This window comes from Lissotriton vulgaris, chromosome 6 (assembly GCF_964263255.1).
Source record: "Lissotriton vulgaris chromosome 6, aLisVul1.2, whole genome shotgun sequence".
NCBI classification, from domain to species: Eukaryota; Metazoa; Chordata; class Amphibia; order Caudata; family Salamandridae; genus Lissotriton; species Lissotriton vulgaris.
In genome coordinates this window covers 1,031,189,041-1,031,201,460 of record NC_141694.1, presented here as the reverse complement: position 1 = coordinate 1,031,201,460, position 12,420 = coordinate 1,031,189,041, and the positions used below count along the sequence as shown (strand labels likewise).

Below are 12,420 nucleotides of genomic sequence, written 5' to 3'. Positions count from 1 at the left end.
ACATAGTCCTGCAGATGCGAGCTCCCCAAATCCCTTGCCTTCCCCTAAAGAGTCCTTTGACAACCAACCCTAAACATAAAAAAAAAAGCAGCAAGAAAAAAGAAATGATACATACTCCCTTCCATCAGTATAAAGAGGCCAATCTTATGTTTCTACTCTGAATAGAGTTTAAACATTTTTTGGCAGGGGTAATACTAGTAAAGAAACGAGTCCGCTCCTTATGAACAACTTTCAACTTAGCAGGGAACATTAAGTAAACTAATACCCCTTTAGACTGTAGCTCGGCAAAATTGCCGGCGAAGCTCAACTGAACGTTGACACAGATCCGGCCGAACAAAAAAACTCTACATCTCCCCCTTTTCGTTTCTTATCGGGTCTAGCAAGTGAAAAAACGTCTTTCCTTGCCAAGAAACTATTAAATGATACCAAAAGAGCCCTAGGTTTAGAATCCTGGCCGGGTCTTAATCGAATGTTAAAAGGAAACCTTTGCACCAATTCTATCTCACGGTCCCAATCCCACCGGGTCAGTTCAGGGAAGGCCTTTTTAAATAAATCAACAATAAACCCCCTTGGATCCTGACCCTCCTTTCCCCCAGGAATCAGAAGGACCCTCATATTTTTACGGCAAGCCCGATTCTCAATGTCAGTTAATTTCCAAATAGTGTCTTCCTTTGAAGTCAAACTTAATTCCATAGCTGCCTTGTGTTGAGACAAAAGGTCTTCTAATGTGGATATCCGGGCCTCCGCCTCATTAAATCTGGACAGAAAGTCTGCGTGTGATTTAACCAATCATCTCACAGAATTCTGAAGCTTACGACATGAGTTCTGCATTCTTAAGCTTTCTTCTCTCGTTTCATCCCTATGGGACATAATAGAACGATAAATTACTGATAGAGAAACCTCCTCACCCTCAGCCACTCGTTATTCCCCTTGGAGCAAAGGTATAATTAAAACATCTTTCTTGGCACACAAATCAAGCTTCCTGACAGTTTTAAGTTGCCCATCTTCAACTTTTTCAGTCTCTTCCAACATTAAACTACTATGATCACTACCATCCAACATTGAAAGTTGAGCAGAATATTGCAGTGCCAACTCTTCACATGACGAGGTAGATTGCTCCGATAGCGAGTAAAAGTCTCCAGAATCGGCTTAGAGAGTTAATGTACCTTATGATGCTTTTTCCGTGGCACTACGGGCACTCCTTTCATCCGTCCACATAGAGCCTCCATCAACACCTGCGCAGGACCCTGCTGACTCCCAAGCACTTCCCCCCTGTTCAACTTGGTGGGGGCCGGAGCCTCCGGAGAGTCCAAATGGCGCGCGTCAGTACCACCATCCAACACAGTATCCAACCCAGTACCAGCGTGATTGTTAATAGGAGCACCAGGGCCACCATCTGATTCCACAGAAACAAGAGCACCAGCACCCTCAAGTGCCAAATCAGCGTTCACCTTTATCAGCTCCTTTATCCCTCTTCTTTTCTTTAGTACAAGAGAAAAATGCGGATATTTTTTTGTCAGCCTTCTCAGTCAGACTGCCCTTTACTTTAGTCGCAGAAGCGGGAGCAGATTCAGGCAGTTTACTCAAACAGAGTTACTGCTGCTTAACCCCTTTGATGCTCATGACGAGCTCAGCTCGTCATGCAGTACACTGGTCGTGTGCTTATGACGAGCTGAGCTCGTCATGATCTATGGACTATTTCAATTTCCAGTACAGGAGGGGAAAACCTCTAGCAGCCAAGGTGTTAATGCAGTCTTTCCCCTCACCTGTGCAGCCGTCCCGGCATTTTCAATCGAATCTCCAGCCCCCTCCTCCTGGCCGCGGGGCTTGCCACGGGAGCCCTTCGGCGGCATCAAAGCAAGAAATCGAAGTCTCCCAGTAGTTTTCAAAAACGGCCTCCAGGTGCGCCACAGCTTCGCCAGGAACGGCGCCCAGAGAGCGTACCGGCTCCACACCTGCTCTGTTACTGAAAGAAGCAGCGGCGGAAACACCAGCATCGGCATCCAGCACTCGAAGACTGCAGCAGACTTCAATAGAAAAAACCTTTGGGTAAGATTGTGATTTCCCGCTTGAGACTCCAACTTCAAAGCATCTCTAATACGAAAGCTTAAGGAAGCACGACAACGATGACAAAAAAACGCTTTTCCACTCCACTCTTGGACTTGTTAGTAGGGTCCGGCAAGAGAGGTCCGCTCAAGCGTCCACAGCGGTCGCCATCTTGCCTCTCATGTTCTTAAATGCATGTTTTCTAATTGCTACTCTCAAATATGGTTGGCAAAGAAAGGTTTGGTGGGATGTTACAAGCTCCTCAGCACCTCTTATGCTTCTTGCCTTAATTAGATCCAGATCCCTCGAGATCTTCTTAGCTTGTATCTTTATTTTGCTTTTTAGGAGAGCCGTCAGTGATGGTAAATCCAGATTAGGATTGCGGTTTTTCCGCATCCTCCGGGCCGGCGGTAGCCACCGCCGGCCCGGAGGATGCAGAAAAACCTCAGTGGACCCACCAAAGACCCACCGCCACATTGGGATAGCTGGTGGGTCCTGGTTTCTGTCCGCAGCTTTTGCGCCGCGGTTGGCTTACAACCGCGGCGGAAAAGCCCTAATATGGTGGCGGTGTCTCTCAGACACCGCCAGCCATATTAGGATGCCCAAAAAGAAATGCTTTTCCACAGCGGGTTTTCCGCTGTGGAAAAGCATACGGAGCTTCACTGCGGGGGCCGTTGCGGCCCCCCTGGGTGAAGGGAGGGTGGGGGGTGCACATGGGGTGTACCTATGGTACCCCCCTGCATTTGTATGCAGTAATCGGCAGGCACCGCGCGGTGCCTGCCGCTTTCTGCATACAAATGCAATGGATGCATTTTTAACATTGCGGCGGGTGCAGCTGGAAGCCGCACCCGCCGCAATGTTAAAAATAGAGGATGTGACCGCCAGGGTGGCGGTCACATCCTAATTGGACAGGAGGGAACTCCGCAGGCCATGCGGAGGTTCCCTCCTCCTCAATGGTCGCAGACGGACTCAAGTCATGTTGAAGCGGATAGTTCCAAGTACTTTGCCCAGGCACTTGACTTGTTCGAGAACATTGCCATAAGGGAACCCCGCAAGGAATCAGGATCTGTACGGCTCACCTGGAAGTAATAGTTAATTATATCTAAGTGGAATAATGTAGACATTCTCTCTACAAAAATTATCTTAACGGGCATGCTGAAACCCACTAAATAGTTGTGTGCCCAATCTTCATTTCTTTGATGCCATCAATCTTTCATTTAGGATCTTTAGTGAACAGCTCATTGCTCTGTTTATAACACATACAAATTGTAAACACTTTGGCTGATTACATATATCTATTCACCTTTTGCATATTTACATCTTATGTCATGGTGATGTGAGTTTTAATTTCTGCATGATTTCCTCATTGGCATCTCTAACAAAGTTCTATCTTTCAATGTCCGGATGTTGTCTCTCATTCAAAATCAATATATTAGTAGATGGCTAAAACTTAGCTTATGCACACATAAGCCACACAGATCCCAATTTCATGTCTGCTCTCACGCGACCAATCACCTAAAAGTCCAGCTCTCTGCTTACCATAACTCCACCACAAGCAAACTGTCAGAAATATTAGCAATAAACAAAAGGCAGGCTCTGGAAAATGGTTACAATTACCAACCTCTTTTCCCATTATCATGATAAATCTCAAAATTCAGATTTTTAAAATGCAATGAAAAAAAATCTTCGTTATAGTACCACAAAATTCGCACCTTCTTTAGACCTTCATTCTGGACATAACAACTGAATGCCTGGTTCACTGCCCGACGTGATGTGTGAAAAACTAGTAAAAAAAGAACCGTAAAAAACTCAACTATCGGTTGAGCACCAAGTATACCTCTTCCATTAAACATTCTTACAGTTCTTAGAGGTTTTGTAACAAATATGCAAACAAAGTGGTTAATATGGAAAGCAGATCTTACTAAATCATACCCCGTGTAGACTAATCTACAAAGTGTTGATTATTTGTTTTCAGGAATTTTCAGTATACATAGTTGAACCTACCTGGGCATCTTGGAGTCTTATGGGAGACAGCTGTGCCACTGATTGGACGTCCAATGGGATTGACACACCAGCAGTATCCCGTGTAGCTGTGGCACTGCACCTATTATGAAACCATGTTAGGAGTGAGGAAATTGCGTAGACAAGTGAAAAAAATGTAATTTCAGCAGATACGGAAAAATCGAAATTCATTTGGATTTTCAATAAGCAAACATGTACCCAAAAGTTTCTTTTTCAAAATGATGAAGATAAATTAATTATTCAAATCGGATTCAAATTTAGGAATTATTATGACTATCTTTTTCACATCTATTATTAAAAAAAACACTATATGCTGACATTTTCATTATCTGATGCAGAATTAGTCGTTATAATTTCCCCTTGATAGGAGGACTATTTCGCACTTATGTAATGTGGCTTTGTGTAGGGCAGTAGACAATAATTGCCTTGCCTGTTGGCAATTTTTGGGTACTCAGTTGCAGCTATGATCTGGAAATACTAGATTGGTATATTTGCACTCAACCCCAAATTCATTCCTTGTCAAACAATGTAGTCCAGCCTTTGCTGATTAGTTCAGTCAGCCTGCTTGCAGTTACAGTATAGAGGTGTGTGTTTTTAAAGCACGCATTGAAGGTCAAATTCACATTAATGAATAATACGTGGAAAAATCAACAGTCCAATCCGGACAAAGACAAAGTCAATCATCCCACTGAAGGTCAAACCACGTTGACAGTAATGAGAAGGGAGAGACTAAATGAGTGCCTTTTAGTCAAGAGAAAATTAAAACTACAAAACTAGAATGAGGTATTTTACCTCCAGATGCAACATGTCACAAACATTACAGAAAAAGGGACAACATCCCAGGGTTCTTTAAAGTTAAATTTGTTGGCCTTGGCCCTCCCTGCGCGATTGAGGATTACTGATCGAAATAACCAGAGATATTGGATACACAACTATTTGTCTTTTTTTTGCACAGTAGATATGTTGGTTACTTTCTTTGTTTTGATCTAAGGCAAATTGAAAACGTTGTTCTGCATCAAAGTGTATTGCCTTATTTCATAAAACACGATATTCAGGTCTATATGTAAAGAGAAAAATCTTTGAAAGAATTCAAGTACGTTAAAAAAAATTCTTACCAACAACAATTAACATGTTAATATTTGTAAAGTTATACTTTTGAATCAATCCTTCTAGAACTATCAGTATTTTGTACACTTTTTATGTGTTAAATGTGTTAATTTAGTGACTTTCTGGTTCACCCTTACACAAGGACTGTGATTGTTGCTTGAGAAGAGTTAACAACCCCCTCAGCCAATAACCACATATCCCACAAAATTGCTCTAGTACAGCAAGTGAGAATGCCATACATTGATGCTGTGCACATTCTTTTACACATGAAGACCATGCAATCATGTAAAAAACATGGTGTTTGCTCAAAGGTTATAATGCTGAGGAGTGCATACAAACCAAAATCCAAGTTTTATACATCTGAGTAATTTGATAGGATATGGTATGAGTATAAATGTTTGAACACTTGCCTGCGTTGTCAATTAATTGTATTAATGTAATCTGAATGTAAAATGTATTTTGTGTTCAAATGCTTAAAGTGACAGAAGGTTTGCATGTAGCAAATGATGTTTTCTGTTAAATGTTGAGTTGACTATTCATCGACTGTGTTTTTCTTTAGTAATAGGCACAAATAGAAACATGCGTTGGCAAAGCCAATAGGCCAGGCCATGGCAAGGGAGTAATTTTTGTATTTTATATTTTTGCAAGCCTATGCAATGCAGTGTTGCAAATATAAAAAAAAGTAAGGGAGTGACCGAGCAGCCTAGACGCACTAGCATTGGCACAGAAGTGCCAGGTAAAATGCAGTTACTGACAGTGAAAGACTGCCAGTGGATAGAGTGGGTTGACCCATTGCCCCATGCTGTATTCTGTGGTGGGTGGAAGCAAACTGTGCAAGGCACTTGAACAAACTAAAGGATGAAGAGGGCTGGCAAAACCCCGCTTTATGTCTGTGTTTCTTTATGTATTTTTATTATGATGTTGTTTGAAAATATTAGTCAGGTGAGACAGCTAAAATATGAGTGTAAATGTAGCTTGACTCCCCTTCACTGACTCAAACGGCTACACACTTCGCCTTGAACAGTCACACATTTATGAGTGACTAAATACCACATTAAATGGTCACAGACCCTGATACAGGACTAAGACCTGTAGCTTAGTGGAAGGCCAAGTAACAAGTGCAAATAGTGCACTTTCAGATGTGTGACTGTGCTTTATTGTGCAATGGATTACCTTAGGAGAGTACATGGATTTGGTCTTCTGATGTCTGCAGGTTTCCAGACATGCACTTATGTCACCCAATGAATTGCATTGATATGCATGGGCCTTCATAGGTCTCTACGAGTGAATGTATTGGAACTATGCTGCATGTGCATTTCATGTAAAGGAGAGCATATATTCAGCAATGGTAGGGGGCACATTTCTGTCTCATAGCTACAGTGTGTCAATCCTTCCAGCTGCATTGGACTAGGCACGGACTGCTGTAGGGGAACCAGAGCTCTGTCATACACAGATCTACTTTCTAATATCTATCTTCTAATAAGAGTCATGCTGCGATCTGTGTTTGCCACAGGCCCATGTTATGCCCTGGACACAGATTTTAGGTCAGGGACCAGGTTGTGCGCACTGCAAAAATAATTCTTGTGCATTAACCCCCAGATTCATGAAAGTCATGTTTTGCGAGTCCTTAATAGCGAATTGTAAGGAATCGCTATTAAAGACTCGCAAAACGGGATGCATGTAGAAATCGCAATATTTTTAGCGATTTCTACTGCTTCCTTATTTGCGATTCGCTAATCGCAAATAAGGAATTACTCCCCTTAGGAATGAATGGGGAGTAATTCCTTATTTGCGATTAGCAATTAGCGAATCGCAAATAAGGAAGCAATTTCAAGGGTGCCAGGGTGTCCAAAGGACACCCTGTTGCACCCCTGAAATGGTAATGTACACTGGTGTTGCCCACACACATGTCCCAAGGACATGTGTGTGTGTAACATACAACTTAGTAAAATGCACTAAAGTGCATTTTTCTAAGTTTTTGCTATTTACCACGTAGTTAGACTTCGCAGTAAATAGCGGCCCCAGATTGCGAATTCGCAATTTTGAAATGGTTTATGCATTGCATTTAAGGAATCTCAAATTGAGATTCCTTAAATGCAAATAATCGCAATGTAGCGATTTCTAAAATTGCGATTTTTGCATTTGGGATGATGCATCCCAAATGCAAAAATACCGCTCTCAAAGGGCCAGATTCTCAGAATCTGGCCCTTTGCGAGCGGATTTTGGTTTGATGAATCTGGCTGATGGTCTTAAATCATATAGCAATTAAGATCGCAGTTCTAGCTACCTGATTATATGTGCCGTCATCATTGCATTCTGGAATGAACACTTGCTGGAACTCCTTGCGGGCTTGTTCCTGGGTATATTTTCTCTCTGCTACACATCTGGAAACTTCTAGAGAGAAGGAATGTGGCAAGATACAAGACGACGTGAAACTATGTACAGTTCAACATTTCTTTTCATACTTAATCACTTTTGATTCCTGTTCCTATTTAAGAAACCAATGCATAACATCTAACCCAATAAAAAATCATTATAAAAAATAAGAAATCGCACATAAAACCTTAAATATAGAAAAGAAAGCATGGAAAAGTATGGTGCTCGAATATGACTTTACCTTGAAAAAATTAAAGACAAGAGGCATTTGGCAAAACAGTAACAGTTGGTTTAATTAAACACATTGGGCAGGAGATCAGGCAACAGAGTCAGGATCTGAAGACTGTCTCAAAGTACATTTGTTTTGGCAGTCAAATTATACATTTCACAAATTGTAATAAAACAATGTGTAAATTATTTTTAGAACATGAATATGGGCCTAGTCACGGAGCCATAAAAATGGTCATTTGATAAGAAGCACAGGTGGGTCTTGACCCTGCTTGGACAAATTGCGGAGCTAGTGGGTACCTGTCCAGATGTCCAGCATGTGGAGCATGTGATCGCTGCATGTAGTGTGCATGTTGATTGGCTGAGTGTTCATAACTCAGTGTGGCATCTGACTTTATGGTGATTTGGGAACGCACACCACTTTGGCCTAACAGGTTTTAATGGGGCCAGTCTCCTGAGACCATTACGGTGTTGCTACCTATCTGTGGGATCAATCTGGGGTTTCCTGTTTACGCACTTGTATAAGGGTTAGGTGTCACTCCACCTGTGATCTGTTAAACAGTTGCTTCCAGCCTGGGTCACTTGGCCTGCCTGACCACATACTTCTGGTTCGGAATTGAGGGGAAGGTCACATCGGGTGATTTCAACAACAGTGATGTGTATTTGTCATTACACATACATATATCTTGACTTGCATTGAAATCATATTTTCCAATATTAACAAGTACATTTAGTTCTACATGCTGCAGCAGATAGGGGTATACCTTAAAGGAATATTATTATAAGTTTTTCTATAACTTAACCAATTCTTGGAAGCATTTTTCCTCCATTCAAATAAAAGCATTCCACAAGATAGGAAACATAATGGGAGATTCCATTATGTCCCCCACTAGTGTAAGTAGTTAATGTATTCTTGTGTGACTCATAGAAAACTTGAAAAAACCTGTTGTGAAAGACTGTTTGAGGGCTTTTTTGCCCACAATCTTTCATTAGCACAGAGGGGAAGATAGGTAAGGCTGAGTCTTGCGATAATAGATGTGATGTTATGATCTTAAAGTTGGCCTTTTGAATATCTCTGAGGGAAGCTAAGCAGCTACAATAGATAAGCAATGCCATTTTTTATTTAATCAATTAACAAAATCAGTGGCAATGCCAAGAGCTGTTTAAGTGACTTTATTGCCAACCCTGGTAAGCCAATTTAATCACAGTAAGGTTTGACCGTTGATATTTCTTAGTCTTCAATACTAAATTCATTAATGGATTTCTCCATAATTGATTTCAATCAATCTGTATAGATTTATACATTTATAAAAAGAATAAAATAGATATAAATGATAAATCATTACTTTTCATAATTAGTGGCTATTAAGTTCAGGTAAGTTATCATCCGTTTTTATAGCTTTAATAGCCATTCTCTGTAGATTACTAGCCTAATCATTGAAAATATTTGCTTCCATGCAGCAGTGAGGCAATTTATTATACCAAAATGTGCAGCTTCAAGTAAATTCTCACCCCTGTTTCTTGTAAAACTGGTCTTAGATACATAAAACGATGATCGACATAATAAACACAAAGAAGAACAAAATCACTCTCTTCCTTTTCAATTGATCCACACCTACTGCTTGAAGAAGGGCCTTTCTTCCGCATAATGGACTTCGACTCAATACCTTAATTCAGATACTATCAAAGTATTTTATACCTGCCATAGATAATTTAGCAAATATCATAACTCCAAGCAAGTTTAATCGTGAACAATAAAAATGCATTTTAGTTGTCTGGGGGTTATTTTGAGCCTATTCATTTTGGGTGTTGAATAGTAGCATCGAGGCACTGTGGCAAAACTGGTGTCATCTGTACTAACAACACCGTTCAATTAGATGGATTCTATTAGGGTGTTTGTTAAGAAATCATATTTAGTGGTAACAGAGCTTACCTGACATTTCAACATGAAAATGCTAAAAAAGGAAATAGTCAAATGTTAAATAATCTAACTCCCTACTTTTGGAAGATTAAACACTGAAGCTGAAAAAGTGGTGTTGAACACCACAGAACACGCATGCATTTGCTTCAGTGCATCCTTTGTAAAACAGAAAATCAGTTAGACGTTATAATTGAAATCCATCTATCCGTGTGGTACAGTTGTAAACTTCAATAAAACGGCTCATATCTTCTCCAAGGGAAATGACAACACACGTTGAAATATTCAGTCACATCATCTCAATCAATAGTTTCATTGAGTTATGGCAAGGCTACAGTGTTACCCTGTAATTCAAACGTTCCATAGCGATTATTCAATTAAAGGAAGTATTCACTTGTGTTCAGGTACCCATAAGAGAGGATTAAACTGTCTTTATTTGAGCATGGTAGGCCAAGAAAGGAGTTCCTATGTCAAAGAAGAGCAGCATTTATAGTGCTTCTCAGTGCTTCTCGGTCTACTGCTAGGTTGATGCCAACACCTCCTTGTAGAAAAAGAGTGAGGCACTCCCCGCAAGACAAACTGAGATCCAGGGGTAGATGATGTGTAGAAATCGGAGTCAACCTTGGTGACGCAATTATGTTGTTTTTTCATTGTCATTTTACAAAACTTCAAAATATTTCCGAAATCAAGCTATGCAGTTTTGGAATGCATACACATACGGCACCTACTTCACGGTCTAATACATCAGATAGCTAGGATGCGGAATCATTTCACAAGCATTTAACCCCAGGCTAGACGTCTGATAAACTAACATATGAAGTGTTAGACAGCGCAGACAGGTAGAAGCTGCATGTCAGGAGGATTTAGGGGCTTTAATTAGGATTATTTGCCTCAGTTCCGACCATGGCGCTTGCTGAAGCAGGGGAGTCTGAACTTCTATGCTAGAGGTAGGCAGTGAATAACGTTTCCAAATATCCCTAGAGCAGGATCGCTTTGGCATGAGTTCCATGAATAAGGACAATTGTTTGTGACAGTGGGAAATATATTTCTGCCAGGTTTAAATCGTTGGGACCTGTCCTCTACCCCAATTTATTTCGACCCTATGCTTATCCAGTAATAGTATCATAGCAATTAGTCTACAGTGGTCATGTGATACCTCCTTCACATATCCAATTAGACCAATAATCGGGTTGAGAGGAATTGGTGTACAGTGATATGCAGTGTGTTGAAGAGCTCACACCTGTAAGCTGCAACTTTGGGGCAGTTCCATGCAAGATGTATAAAATCGGCCTGTGGTGTGTGGCAATGCAGACAACGAGAATCGGGAGCTAGTCCCATCTGTAGAAGCTGTGTAGGCATGCGATATAGATGATGTATGCATATAAAATGTATGAGGCAATGCAGATTATTCGGGTATAGCATTTCTAGTTGGCTACAGCGGAAGACCCATTGTGTGTTTGACAGGTTAAGATGTAAATGTAAATGCCATTTGTAAAGCGCACAGCTACCTCCAACGGAGGTGTCCCGGCACTGTCCGTACACCACTTAGGAACCCTTCCTGGTTTTTCACTGTGGAATGTCCACTCCTGGGCACCCCCAAGGTGAAGACAGGCATCCCAGCGCTGTTGGGGCCGTTGTGAAGATTAAGCAAGCTATTGCCCAGAGTTGCAGAGTGGGACCCATGATTTGAATAGGCACCAAGGCGAGAATTATCAGGTCGGAGGAAATTGAGCCCAAGATCCACTGAGGCAGGTATTGAACCCTGGTCCCAGAACAGACCTCTGCATCAGGGTCTGCCGGTCTAACCATTTGAGCCACACTTCTCCAGATCCAGGGCTGAATTTCAGGCCTCACAGGCTTTCAACCGGGGAAGTATGTTGCATGTGCAGGTACAGATGTGTAATTGACTTGCGCAGTGAGGAGCTTGTATAAACGTATTCCAGTGCAGTGAGACACATGTAGCACACGGCTTGCTGATCGCAGTTGAAATTATAAGAATGTTTCATGCGGTGCAGGGGTGGATGGGGCTGTGGTCACCGATGGGGGGAGGAAGTGATAGGGTAAATATCCACCTAGGTTTTTATGCGCATTGTAGTTGCGGACCCGATTGCTCCCTTGTTTTGCAGTGGGGGAACAGGGTTTTTTTTTTAACTAAGGGAATTGAGGGAGCATATAATATAGGGATGCCATCATGCTTCCTGAGCCCGCCCCATGCCCAGCGTATGCTTTCTGAAGTGTCAATCTTGGCCCTCAGTGGCCGATAAGGGAGGAACAGAGCTGTTGTAAGCGACCAAGGGGAGACTTTATCATGCTCTATGACCAAGTGTGCTTGGAATGGTGTGGGATGTAGCCAGTAATGTAAGAACTGGTCCTGCGTGCATAAGGCATAGACCTGTATACCCGGAGCTCCCAGGCCCCCTCGTGAGTGTCGTAATGTGAGTAGTTCATAAGAGGCCTGTGGTTGCCGACTCACCCATGCCAATGAGATCAGCCTAGACCGTAAGCGTTTTGAAAACACTGATGGTGAGTGAGGTTGGAATGCTTATGAATAAATAGAGTACTTTAGGGAGTATGCCTATTTTAGCCAATACAATGCAGCCTGCCACAGATAACGGAAGCTTCGACCATCTTCCACACAGCCGTAATTAGCCTGCCAGACTCCCTCTGGATCCCAGTTTAGACATATACCCAAGTATTTAATGGGCCAGTTGCCCATTTCAGAG

General features: G+C 41.8%; 1 protein-coding gene across 3 annotated transcripts in view; it reads right to left on the bottom strand.

The window, feature by feature from the left end:
* SMOC2 (SPARC related modular calcium binding 2) overlaps positions 1-12,420 on the bottom strand; it is a 1,727,408-nt gene that overhangs the window by 1,309,580 nt on the left and 405,408 nt on the right. Inside the window, exons 3-4 of one of the 3 annotated variants that reach the window (XM_086927096.1) lie at positions 7,463-7,569; positions 4,051-4,150 (exon numbers count right to left, since the gene is read on the bottom strand). The exons of 1 other annotated variant lie outside the window; for it this stretch is intronic. In XM_086927096.1, coding sequence (XP_086783222.1) covers positions 4,051-4,150; positions 7,463-7,569 — 207 coding nt within the window. The remainder of the gene's footprint in view (positions 1-4,050; positions 4,151-7,462; positions 7,570-12,420) is intronic. One more of the 3 variants, XM_086927097.1, reaches the window with a different exon arrangement.